The 13,939-nt window shown below is 41.1% G+C and overlaps 1 protein-coding gene across 1 annotated transcript in view; it reads left to right on the top strand.

Moving 5' to 3' along the window:
• Window positions 1–4,490: 4,490 nt before the first annotated feature.
• CFAP54 (cilia and flagella associated protein 54) overlaps window positions 4,491–13,939 on the top strand; it is a 308,666-nt gene continuing 299,217 nt past the window's right edge. Inside the window, exon 1 of the mRNA XM_047788234.1 lies at window positions 4,491–4,834. Within this exon, the coding sequence (XP_047644190.1) occupies window positions 4,506–4,834 (329 nt within the window). The 5' untranslated portion in view covers window positions 4,491–4,505. The remainder of the gene's footprint in view (window positions 4,835–13,939) is intronic.

Here is a 13,939-nt window from a genome sequence, read left to right as displayed (position 1 = left end):
TTTACTTCTGTAGCTTTTAGGAAAGTTTTTCAGTAAGTATACTCTATTAGAGTTTCTTCTACCACTTTTATGACAACTCTGTCTGTGTATATGTGTTACATATATAAAACAAAAAAAAATCCTATGTATGACATAAGGTATATACTATATATTAATTATATTTAATATAATTGTTATATAAGTTACATATTAGTGCATGACTCTTTCACTTTATTGACCAGAATTTGGTTTCCTCCTGATTCCAGCTTGGTGTCTTCCCTGGTTTTAGTTTGGCTCCTTCTGTCTCATTGTTGACTATATGCAATTGTTGTGATAATCTGTGGAACTGAGATCAGATGTAACCTCCTTCATACCAATGCACGTTCATTCTACCAAAGGAGTTTTCCTCCTAAAATATGTAAAATATAGACTGGGTCATGTTCTTTTCTGCTTGAAAACAGGAGTTCCCGTCGTGGCGCAGTGGTTAACGAATCCAACTAGGAACCATGAGGTTGCGGGTTCGGTCCCTGCCCTTGCTCAGTGGGTTAATGATCCGGCGTTGCCGTGAGCTGTGGTGTAGGTTGCAGACGCGGCTCAGATCCCGCGTTGCTGTGGCTCTGGCGTAGGCCAGTGGCTACAGCTCCGACTCAACCCCTAGCCTGGGAACCTCCATATGCCGCGGGAGCGGCCCAAGAAATAGCAACAACAACAACAACAACAACAACAAAAAGACAAAAGCCAAAAAAAAAAAATTGATGGTTCTCAAGTGAATAACTGTACTAGCAAATACTTCTATAGAAATTACTTTGTGCCTAGCACTGTTTTATGGGTGTTACGTATATTCACTCATTTAATTCCAAACAAGACAAAATTATGGGGTATGTAGTATTATTATTCCATCCCCCTTTCTTAGATGAAGCAATCAAGGCACAATGAGCTTAAGTAACTTGGAAGAACTGGTTATTCAAACGATGTTTTCTGGCCCAAGAATTTGTTTGTTTGTTTGTTTGTTTGTTTGTTTTTAGGGCCGCACCCGTGGCATATGGAGGTTCCCAGGCTAGGGGTCCAATTGGAGCTATAGCCACTGGCCTATGCCACAGCCACAGCCACACAGGATCTGAGCCGCATCTGAGACCTACACGACCGCTCAGGGCAACGCTAGATCCTTAATCCACTGAGCGAGGCCAGGGAACGAACCTGCAACCTCATGGTTCCTAGTCAGACTCATCTCTGCTGCACCACAATGCGAACTCCAGACTGTGGATTTACAACCCCTACCTTACACTGTTTTTCTAAGTTAGTTTCCACACTGCATATAGAGCTAAGTCAAAATTTTTAGCTCATTTTCTAACTATTTGATCATGCTTCTCTTTCTGTCTCAGCTTCTGCAGTCTCTGGCTCACCACACTAGACAAATTTTTTATTTAACTTGCTGTTTATGTTTATGACTTTGTACCTTACTCAGTCTTTTCTCTCAGGGGTATCCTTCTAAATGTTCTTCATCTTTTTTTTCCATTCACTCACTCCCACAAAGCTTTACATGTCTGCCAGCGGTCAGGCTTCAGGGCTAGGTTATCACAGTAAATAGGCAAACCCTGACGCAAGGATCTTCCTATTAAGGAAGGGCAATTAGAGATCAGGGCTAAAACATCACCTCCTCTGGAATCCTCTGCTCTCCCTCCAGTCCGAAGCTTCATCTTGGGCTACCTGTAGTATTTTAAAAATCTATCACCGCATATTTCAGAGCATGCCTTCTTTAGGGTTAGTTGTGAGCATGTCATCTGCTTCTTGTCAGAAAAAGGAGGTTCATCTATACATTTATGATACACTAAAGAAAGAGTTACATTTCACCAAATGAAAGCATGAAATTTAAAAAAGTCTAAATATTAGATAGTGAGGTAAGCAAGAGAGGTCTTTGGGCTTTAAAAAATAAGTGCATATTTGGGACAGCACAAATGATTAACAACTAAATTGGGAAGAGAAAGAAGATGGAACCTTATTTATTCTTTCTCCAACAGTAATGTTAAATGATAAGGACTCAAATGAACAAAGCAGATCCCTGCAGCCTGCAAAGACACTAATTATAAGGAAACAGCAATTTACATTATTTATAAGGAAGCTATTTACATTATTTAGCTGTCAGTTGCAGAGCTCTATTCTTCCACAACAGTGAAAAGAATAAAGCACAGTGACAAAGAAATAGAAAAGATAGTCTAATAGCTGCATCTCATTACAAGCAAGATTAGCTGGAAAATGTTTTAAAAAATGATTCAAATATAATTTAAACTAAAGAAAATGGAAACATGCATCTTGCCACAATGGTGATTCAGAATATAGCACCCATTTAAATATTCAGACAAGCTTTCAAAAACTACCGAAAGGTATGGCCTGTTAACTTTAGTGTGTTCAAGAAGGACAATGACTAAGATGCAATGTTTCATAATTTAAGTATTTGAATTTAATTAGTCACATTTTCTTTTACCAGCGACTTTGAAATATGTCTGCACTATGGAAGGTGTGTTTGTTTTTTTGTTTTTGTTTTTGCTTTTAAGGGCTGCACCCATGACATATGGAAGTTCCCAGATGGAGCTACCTCTGCTGGCCTACGCCACAGCCACAGCAATGCAGGATCTGAGCCACGTCTGAGACCTACACCACAGCTCACGGCAGCGCTGGATCCTTAACCCACTGAGCAAGGCCAGGGATCGCACCTGTATCCTCATGGATCCTAGTCAGATTCGTTTCCGCTTCGCCACAACAGGAACTCCTGACAGGTTGTTTTTGAGAGAAGCCAGAGCGGGGGGGGGGGGGACCCACTTTATTTATTTTCTTTTTCTTTCCTCCTCTCTGGTTACTTTAAAATTTATCCTACAGTTTCACTTTCATCAATATAAAACATAGTACTATATTTTAGTACCTACAGTGGCAAATTATTCTGAAGTGGACATGTCTGTTCAGTAAGAACAAGGAGAAGGTGAAAAAGGAAAGAATTTACCAAACCGATTTTTTGAAAAGGTCTATTAATACTTTCTGTAAATACCTCAAGGAGGAATTATTTCTTTAGGCCTAAATTCTTTAAAGTCTTGACATTTTTATTGCTCACCTAGAGACATGACAAAATCTTGATCAAAGAACGATTTCTACATCCTGATTGGAGAACTGAATTCCTTACCGTGGGGTGTTAGAGCACCTTGCTGTTTGCCAAGAAGGTTTTTGGCCATAATTACGTGATTTGAAGAGCAAAATTATCATCGTTTTCCTTCAAAGAATATTAGAATACAGTACACATGACATCTTAGGCCAGTCTCACAAATTAGCACAGGTCCACAGAGTCTGCAAGAAATTAGGTCAGACCTGAAAGAAATCAGGCTGTGTCCAACAAGCTTCTTAATCTTAAGCGGGAAATGAGGCTCACATGGTGTTTAGTTAGTGTCTTTGTTTTTAAGTGTGCAGAACCAGTAACAGTTTTCAGTGTTAAAGGCCTATTTTCTTAAGCCATCAAATATTTCTGCTCCATCTCTTAAACAATTTTTGGCTCTGCATAATTTATAAAAAAGCAAGTCCTGTACTAGTTGGAGACTCATACTTTAAAGATATAAATAAACTTAACTATTACCCATCATGTAGGGAGAGAACTTCCCTCGCCCCCTAATATTTCCTTTGAGGCCACAGTTTCCTTGTCGGAAACAAAGTTTCCTAAAATCCCTGTTTAAAATGCAAAAGTCTTTTGAGAATCACCACTTCAAGCATGAGTACACATTAATGTCCAATGATTAAGGCTGAGAAAAATGCTCATAAATTTAGAATACAGTGATAATTAGGATAAGGCTAAAATACAAGTGAATAACCATAGAGTAATCTTAACTACCAGGCATCAACATCATTCACAATTACAGACCTCAAGGTACAAAAAGAGAGACCACAATGGATCAGCTGCATGTACTTGATTCTTAAACTACTGTCAGATATTTTCTTAATTTCAATTCAATTGATAAACTCGTTTTCAGGGGATGGTCAATACAGCCTGTTCGTTTTGAGCAAAAGCTTTGGAGTCAGAAGGCTGAGACTTGGTTTACTCTGACTTTGGTCAAATGACTTAACGTCCCTCAACTTTTGTTTCTTAAACTGTGAAACAGAGATACTAATAATATTGTAAAGCTATAATGATGATTAAATGAGGTAAATGAGATTAGTTTCAAATGCTTAGAACAATGCCTGGCAATGTATTAATGACCATCATTATCATTATTAAGTGGTTGAAATGGAAAACGGTATAGTTTGGGCTTGTGATCCTAAGTTTCTGGCTCTCCGCCCAGAACCCTCTCTCAGTTCTTATCTCACACAGCGGTGAGCAGGACAAAAACACCGTAGGAGCAATATTGCTTTCTGGAACTGGTTCTTTCTTCCTTTGCCCTCCAGGGGCCGCTGTGTTTCCCCAAAAGCACGCGGGATGCCTGGTTGCCGGGAGACCGTTGCCAGGCAACCGCGTGTACACACACTCCCGGTGAGGCCAGGGTCTTGGCAATATGGCGGCGCACGGCACCTGTTCGTTCTCCCCATCCAACTTGTCTCCCACCTCGGTGTCGCCACCAGGACCGCCGCCCACGCCACCCCCCACCTCGACCGCGATCTCAAAATCACCCCTGGAGTCGAAGGCGAGCTCGCTGAGCCCGGTGCCTCACTCGACCTGCCATGAGGATTCGTTGCCCCTTGCCGTGTTTTATGGGCCACTGGATGCTAAAAACCCACTCCTGGTCTCCTGTGAGAAGGAGATCCAGGAGTTGCTAGGCTTTATGAAGAGAAAGAAGGCTTTAGCTACAACGGAGGAACAGAAGCATGAATTCCACCGGCACTGGTAAGCAGAGGCAGGGCGCTGGGGCGGGGGCTGCCTGAACGGCATTCTCCGGGGGCCTGAGGAGGAGGTACCCTGTAGGATGCAGGTGGTGGTCCCGGGACTGGGTCAGTGCTGTGGACGCAGAACATGGCCAAAGGGCCCTGGAGATACAAAGTTTAAGGAGTGGAGAGTCATTGTTATTACAATCCTTAATTCCTAATAAATGTTGTACCTTGGCTTCCTGCTGGGGTCAGAATAAAAATCAACAAAGAAATTATTCCATAACTCACCATTTGTTCTGTTTCTGAGTGTCTTATAATGACTAATTCATGCTAATACATGTTTGGCTCACTTTTCATGTTTTACAACTTTTCACGTTTTGGGTACAATTTTGTATGGGGAGAAAAAGGAATAACTTTGATGTAGCTTAGAGTCTTGAAAAAGTTAGTTCCAGATACCATGAAGTATGTCATCCTGTGAATATTTATATGTTACTCCTTTTTATATTGTTGCTAGGATCGCAGTAACTTTTTCTTGACTTTGTGATTCATTTCACATGTTTGCCTTTTTCTGGGTTCTATTACCTTGTTATTATCTCGCACTGCAAACAACCTGTTCTTAAGATTCTTTCCTATCTTTGTTACCATCTTTCTTTCCCAGTCAAAATACACTGCAAACTGAACAGCCAGAAAAGTAGACAAGTGGCAAAGAATACCAGAACAGGCAATAGTCTCATCTTATATTTCTCATCATTATTTAATAAGAAGAAATAGTTTTAACTTATATTATTCATTCATGCACTTAACTGCATATTTATTGAGCATCTCCTAAATATCAGAGTCCATTCTAGAAACTAGGAAAACATCAAGTTAACATATATACAAATTCATATCCTCATGGGGCATGTATTTTTGTGACTACAGACAGCTACTAAACAAACATGAAGAGAAATTATTTTACAAGGAGATAAGTGCTAGGGAGAAAATTAGAGCAGGGAGGGGGTTAAGGGTATCAGAAGGGTATAATAATTTAAAATGGGATGGCAGGGAGCATGGTCAGGAAAAGTGGCCTTTGAGAAAGATAAGAAGGAGTACGGTAGCAAGTGATGAGGATTTCTGTAGAAAGAGTTGGTCACACAGAGAGACTGGAAAATGTGAAGGTTCTGGTGTGGGATTGTAACTGTGGGAAGAACAGATTTCTGGCAGGCGTGAGAGCGATGAAGAGCTTAGTTTTTAGATGTATTAAGATAGGGATGTAATTCACCAGGCAGGCAGTTATGCAGGTAGTCGGACATTTGAGTCTGCAAGTCAGAGGAGAAACACATTTGGGAGTTATGGGCATATTGATGATATTTAAACCCGACATTGGATGGAATAGCTAAGGGAGTGAGTGAAGCTGGAGAAGAGAAGCATCTCACCACAGAACCCTGGGATCCTCCAGCATTGACAAGTGGAGGAGAAAAGAAGAAACTAGCAGAGACCAAGAAGGAGTGGCCGAAGAGGTAGGAGGAAACCAGTAAGCGTGTGATGTACTGGAAGCCAGGGAGAGAAAGCGTTTTGAAAAGGAAGGAATGATAAGTCAGCTTATTGCTGATGGGCCAAGTTAAGATGAGAACCAAGAACTGACCAGGGAAAGCACGTTACAGAGCTAAACTACATACATTAACATTTTAAATGTTTCTGTGCCTTACCCCCCCACCCCCCAAAAAAAGGAGTTCCTGTCATGGCGCAGCAGAAATGAATCAACTAGGAACCATGAGGTTGAGGGTTCGATGTCACTCAGTGGGTTAAGGATCCACTGTTGCCGTGAGCTGTGGGGTAGACTGCAGATTCGGCTTGGATCCTGCATTGCTGTGGCTGTGGCATAGGCCAGCAGCTGTAGCTCTGATTCGACCCCTAGCCTGGGAACCTCCATATGCCATGGGTGCGGCCCTAAAAATAAACAACAACAAAAAAAGTTTCTGTGCCTTAGATAGCGGTTTATCGTCCCAGCTCCACCACCAACATTTGACTTCAAACCACTGCCATCTCAAATTTTCCCTGCTGCCATGTGAGTCTCAAATCTATCCTTCGGAGCAGTCAGAGTGACCTTTATAAATAAATCACCCACTCCCCTATCTAAAGACTGTTTATTGTTTCCCATTGCTTTTGGGATAAAACTAAGACTCCTTCTGGTGTCCTCCAGGGTCTGAGGCTCTTGTCTTGCCTGCTGCTTTCGTCTCACTCATCTGACTTATCTCTCAGGGAAACAGATCCTTCTGTCTCTCACCCCAGGGACTTTGTACTTACTGTCTCCTTGGTCTGAAATGTTCTTTCTTTAACTATTCAAAGAGCTGGCCCCTTCTCTTCTTTCAGGTCTTACCTCCTTAGAGGGGGCTTTCGTATCTAATGCAAGTTCACTCATCAATTTATCCTTTTATTTCTTCTCTTGTGTATTTTCCGTCTCTCCCATTAGACTGTAAGCTCCCTGATGACTCTGGATGATGAGCCTCTTTTTCATTGCTCTGTCTCTAGCACCTAGTCTGAGGGTTGGGACATAGTGAAAATTCAATATTAGGCGTTGAAAGAATTCAGGAATTACGCTTGCGTTCTCAGTAATTGTTAGTGTTCTGTATGGGGATGGAGACCCGGATCAATCAGTAGGTACAGGATCTGCCCCATCTCTGAACAGAGAATCACAACATGAAGGATGGACGCGGCCCTTAACATCTAACCTCTCGTGTATTTAGGTATTTATTTACACAATAATTTTTTAATTTTTTTTGTCTTTTTGCCATTTCTTGGGCCGCTCCCACAGCGTAGGGAGGCTCCCAGGCTAGGGGTCGAATCGGAGCTGTAGCCGCCAGCCTACACCACAGCCACAGCAACGCGGGATCCGAGCCGTGTCTGCAAACTACACCACAGCTCGCGGCAACGCCAGATCCTTAACCCACTGAGTGAGGCCAGGGATCGAACCCGCAACCTCATGGTTCCTAGTTGGATTTGTTAACCACTGTGCCATGACGGGAACTCCATATTTACACAGTAATTTTTAATTGAGTGCCTACTATATGACAGGGTCTGCACTAGTCATGGGTTATACAGTGATGAACAAAATAGACTTGGGAATCTGACGCTTATAGTTTAGAGAGGGAGATGAGTTTTCTTTTCTTTCTTTTTTTTGCTGTTTAGGGTCACATTCTCGGCATATGGAAGTTCCCAGACTAGGGGTCCAATAGGAGCTACAGCTGCTGGCCTACGCCACAGCAACGCCAAGTCTGAGCCAAGTCTGCGACCTACACCACGGCTCACGGCAACACCAGATCCTCAACCCACTGAGTGAGGCCAGGGATCGAACCCGCAACCTCATGGTTCCTAGTCTGATTCGTTTCCGCTGTGCCATGACGGGAACTCCAGGGAGATTAGTTTTTGATGAGTTACTAAGTCAACACACAAACAAGTGCCATGAAAGAAGATGCTACTGAGAATTTAACATGTGCCAGGTATTGCTCTAAGCGCTGAGGACATAGCAATGAACCAGACAAAAATCCCTGCCCTCTTGGTACTTTTATTCTAGAGGGGGGAATAGATAACAAACATATTAAATAAGTACATTTTATGGTGACCTAGAAAGTGATAAATGCTAGGGAGAAAAAGAGAGGAAGGGTTACGGAGTGGGAGATGTGGTTGCAATTTTCATCAAGGTGGTTGGAGTAGGTGACACTGGAGCACAGACTTAACAGGAACACAGTGGAGACCTGCCTTCAAATGAATGGAGAGGGAGGTGACATTAAGCTGAGATTAGAAGGATGCCTGGCAGTCCACCAGCAAGGAGAGAGGATAAACAGGGAACGAGCGTGTGGGAAGATCTTGGCAGGAAAGAGTCGGGGGCCCTTACGGAATGGACAGAAGCCCGTTCAGCACAGGGTAGAGTGTGTGGGTGCAGTGGTATGAGATGAGATTAGAGGAGTAGGTAGGGCTTTGGGTTTGAGAGGCCGGGTAGAGCATTCGCATTTATTCCAAATGCAGTGGGAAAACATTGCTTAGTCTTTGGCAAAGAATTAACTTTATGTGATTTTGGTCTTAAAACATTTTGGTGACTTTATCCAAATGGAGTAAGGCTGGCCATGTGGAGACCAGTTAGGAGTAGAGGCGGTAGGAGGTATGTTGCTTTTATAACATATTTGACAGATGATGATTTTTTTAAATAAAAAATTTGATGCTTCTTATAAGAACTTCTGCAAACATAACAATTCCTGGAGTTCCCGTAGTGGCGCAGTGGTTAACGAATCCAACTAGGAACCATGAGGTTGCGGGTTCGGTCCCTGCCCTTGCTCAGTGGGTTAACGATCCAGGGTTGCCGTGAGCTATGGTGTAGGTTGCAGACGCGGCTCAGATCCCGCATTGCTGTGGCTCTGGCATAGGCCAGTGGCTACAGCTCCAATTCGACCCCTAGCCTGGGAACCTCCATATGCCTCGGGAGTGGCCCAAAGAAATAGCAAAGACAAAAACAAAAAAAAACAAAAAAAAAACCAATTCCTAGTATCTAAAATACAGACTTTGATCATACCAGCAATGCCTTTAGAGTGTGATACATTTTAAAGGTATGCTTTTGTTAAGAGCACATAAAAATTTGATCTTCTGTTTATACAGTTATGATTTTCTATTTTAGAAAATTAAAAATACCAAGCAGCAACTATAATCAAATAGCAATCCAGAGTATGTTAACATTTTTCTTAAATGATGTACATTACATAGCATATATTTTCCTTACTTAATCATTATATAAGCCACTTCCAATGAGTAGTCTTAACTTGAACTTATGGTTCACTTTAAAAAAAAAAAAACCCTCTTTCATTATATAACCTTGATTGATTTAACAAAGCTGGTATTTTTCTTTTATGAGTAATGAACCTACTCATCATTATCTCATCTGTAAGGTTTGGAAGAATTAGCTCTTTCACCTACATAATTTAAAAATTCTACCAAGACTTGGTGAATTTCTTGGATTCCTTTTATTTATTCTAATACTATTGCATTTTATGAAGCAGCAAATGAAAGTGAAAACCGTAAAACAAACCCAAAAACATTTACATTTTTAAACTTCTATCGTCTGTATTTGGCATGGTTATTTACTACTTGGCATGTGTATTTTCTTACCCTTAAATATTAGTTGGTCCATGATGACAGGAATACCCTGGACCCCCTTCCTCTCTTGTCACTCGGTCATTATTAATTACCCAAATGAATTAACTGACATATTTTTGTTGAGGTTGGTCCATTAATACTCCAACATTGGACAATGATAAGTACTTCAGTCCTGAAGTGTAGCTTCCTGTCTGTATTAGTCAGCTTGGGGTACTAATTACTAATTAGTAATTACTAATTAGTCAGTTTGGGCTATCATAACAAAATACCACAGGCTAGGTGCCTAAAACGTGAGAAATTTACTTTCTCACCGTGCTGGAGGCTGGAAGTCCCAGATCTAGGTCTGGCAGGGCCAGTTTTTGGGGCGAGCCTCTTCCTGGCTTGCAGACATCCACTTGGTTCTTTTAGAGCCTTTCCTCTGTGCAAGCGGAGAGAGAGCATTAACTCTGTAGGGTCTCTTCTCAGAATGGATTCATCCCAGTGGACCCCACCCTCGTGACCTCATTTAATCCTAATTACTTCCTTAAGAGTCTCCTTCTCCAAATACAGCCACACCGGGGCTTAGGGCTTCAACAAAGGAATTTCGAGGGGCACACACAATCAGGCCATAACACCATCTTTCTCTAGAAATTTCTGAGATAGGATTGGATAACTATTAGGAGAAATGTGGGCCTTTTTCTAGAGGCATCTGTCATTTGCAGGAGAGAAGGCAGGAGTCTATATCAACTAAATGAATGAACAAAATAAGTAATGATTTGCTACCCTCTGAAATCTGATTAAAAACCATACAGGAAGCCCAAAAGGACTGACTGAATATTTGAATCCTGAACAGTCTATAGAAAAGCATGAAATAAGAACAAGGAATTCTTTTCCCTAGTCATTTATTGTTTATTCATTCTTTCAACAACTTTTTACTGAGTACTGGCATATGCTAGATATTCACTACTCTTGGGGCCAGGCAATGATTAATATGGATGAGGTCCTTGCCTTTAGGGAGTTTCTCTTCCAGAGTAATGGAAGGCATAGTTATATATGGCTAAAAGCATGGAGGCACTGGGCCTGAGTTTCATTAACTGTGTATCTGGGATGTTGATATTACCCATCTCAGTGAAAATGAAGTGAAAAATATTCATGCCAGCAAAAGACCCAGAATAGCCAACACAATATTGAAGGAGAACAAAGCTGGACGACTGACACTACCTGACCTCAAGACTTGTTATAAAGCTACACCAATCAAGACAGTGTGGTGGGGCAGACGGATGGACAAATAGATCAAAGGAACAGAACAGAGAGCCCAGAAACAGACCCGCATCGATAGAGTCAACTGATCTTTCACAAAGGAGTAACAGCAATACCATGGAGCAAAGACAGTCTTTTTAACAAATGGTGCTAGAACAATGGGACATCCACATCTTAAACCCTGAATCTAGGCACAGACCTTATGCCCTTTCCAAAAATTAACTCACAATGAACCACAAACCTAAAGGGAAAATGCGATGCTATTTAAAAGCCCTAGAAGATAACACAGGAGAAATCTAGACGACCTTTGGTTTGGCAGTGACTTTTTAGATATAACACAAAGGCACAATCCATGAAAGAAAGCGTTGATAAGCTGGACTTCATTAAAGTTTTCTGCCCCGTGAAAGACACTGTCAAGAGAATGAAAGCCAAGTCACGGACGTGGGGAAAATATTTGCAAAGGACATATCTGATAAAGGATGCATCCAAAATATACACAGAACTCTAAAAACTCAGCAATAGGAAAACAAAAAATGGGCCAAATAACCTTAATGGACACTTACCCAGGAAGAAATACAAATGGCAAATAAATATATGAAAAGACGGAGTTCCTGTTGTGGCTCAGTTGGTTACGAATCCAACTAGTGTCCATGAGGATGTGGGTTTGATCCCTGGCCTTGCAAAGTGGGTTGGGGATCCAGCGTTGCTGTCAGCTGTGGTGTAGGTCTAAGACACAGCTCAGATTCCGCATTGCTGTGGCTGTGGCGTAGGCTGGCAGCTGTAGCTCTGCTGTGACCCCTAGCCTGGGAACTTCCATATGCTGCAGGTGCAGCCCTAAAAATAAAAAAATTTTTAAAAATGTATATGAAAAGATGTTCCATATCATACATCACTAGGAAGATGCAAATTAAGACGACAATGCTGTACCACGACACACCTATTAGAACGGGCCAAATGCAGTCACTGTCAAGGATGTGCAGCAGGTACTCTCGTTCATTGCTGAGGGGAATGCGAAGCGGTACAGCTGCTTTTGAAAACGGTTTGATGTTTTCTTACAAAACTTAACACACCCTTATCGTGTAATCCAGCAATTATGGTGTTTACCCAAAGGAGTTGAAAACTTCTATCCATATGAAAATCTGCACATGGATGTTTGTAGCAGCTTTATTCAAACTGCTAAAACTTGGGAGCAAACAAGATCTCTCAGTAAGTAAACTGATAAATAAACTGTAGCATATACTGACAATGGAATATTATTCAGCGCTAAAAGGAAATGAGCTATCAAGCCATGGGAAAACATGGCTGCATATCTTAAATGCACATTACTAAGTGAAAGAAGCCAATCTGAAAATGCAACTTACTATATGATTGCAAGTATAAGACATGTTGCAAAAGGCAAAACTGTGGAGAGACTAAAAAGTTCAGGGGTTGCCTGAGGTGAGTGGAGAGGGAGTGAAGAATAGGCAGAGCACAGAGAAGCTTTAGGGCAGTGAAACTATGTGATACAATGGTGGATATGTGTCCTTATACATTTGTCTAAACCCATAGAATGGACAAGAATAAACCCTAATGTAAACTATGGACACTGCCTGATAATTATGTCAGTGTGAGCCCACCAGCTGTAATAAATGTACCACTCTGATGGGGGATATTGATAATAGGGGAGGCTGTGCATATGCTGGGGAAAGGGGTTTATGGGGGCTCTATGCTTTTCACTCAATTTTTCTGTGAACCTAGAACTACTCTAAAACATAAAATCTGTTTTAAAAAATGCATACAAAGAGTATAGACCCAATGTTCACAGCAGCGCTATTTACAATAGCTGTGATACAGAAGCAACCTAAGTATCAACAGATGAATAGATTAAGAATATATGTAATGGCATTCCTGCTGTGGCATAGTGGGTTAAGAATCCAACTGCAGAAGCTCAGGCTGCTGCCGAGGCGAGGGTTCCATCCCTAGCCTGGTGCAGTGGGCGTTGCTGCAGCTGCAGCATAGGTCACAGTTGTGGCTCTGTCCCTGGCTGGGAATGCCATATGCCACAGGTGCAGCCATTAAAAATAAAATAAAAAGAATACATGTGATGGAAGATAAGAAAAGGAATGTATATATATATATGTAAGACTGGGTCACTTTGCGCCAAGACAGCAGAAATTGGTGCAACATCGTACATCAACTATAATTTAATTTTAAATAATGTAAAAATAAAAGAATGTATGGTACACACACAATGGAATATTACGCAGCTATAAAAAAGAATAAAAAATTTTGCCATTTGCAACAACATGGATGGGCCTAGAGAGTATTATGCTAACTGAAAGAAGTGAGAGAGAAAAAGATAAATACCATATGGTCTCACTTAAAAACAGAATCTAAAAAATACAGCAAACTAGCAAATACAACAAAAAAGAAACAGGCTCACAGAGATAGAGAACAAATTAGTGATTATCAGTGAGGAGAGGGAAGTGGAGAGGAGCGAGACAAGAAAAGGTGATTAAGAGGTACAAACTACTATATATAAAATAAATAAGCTACAAGGATATATTGTGTGGCAGAGGGAATGTAGTCAATATTTAATAATAACTATAAATGGAATATAACCTTTAAAAATTGAGTCACTGTTGTATATCTGAAACATATAATATTATAAATCCACTATACCTCAACAAAAAATAATAAAATTAGAAAAGTAAAATCATTAGAAATGCATAGAAAGAGCTTCTATCAGTGCTTGGTACAAAGGAAGCAATACTCTTGACCA

This window comes from Phacochoerus africanus, chromosome 7 (genome assembly GCF_016906955.1).
Source record: "Phacochoerus africanus isolate WHEZ1 chromosome 7, ROS_Pafr_v1, whole genome shotgun sequence".
In the NCBI taxonomy this organism is placed as follows: Eukaryota; Metazoa; Chordata; class Mammalia; order Artiodactyla; family Suidae; genus Phacochoerus; species Phacochoerus africanus.
This window is presented reverse-complemented; position numbering and strand designations above follow the sequence as displayed.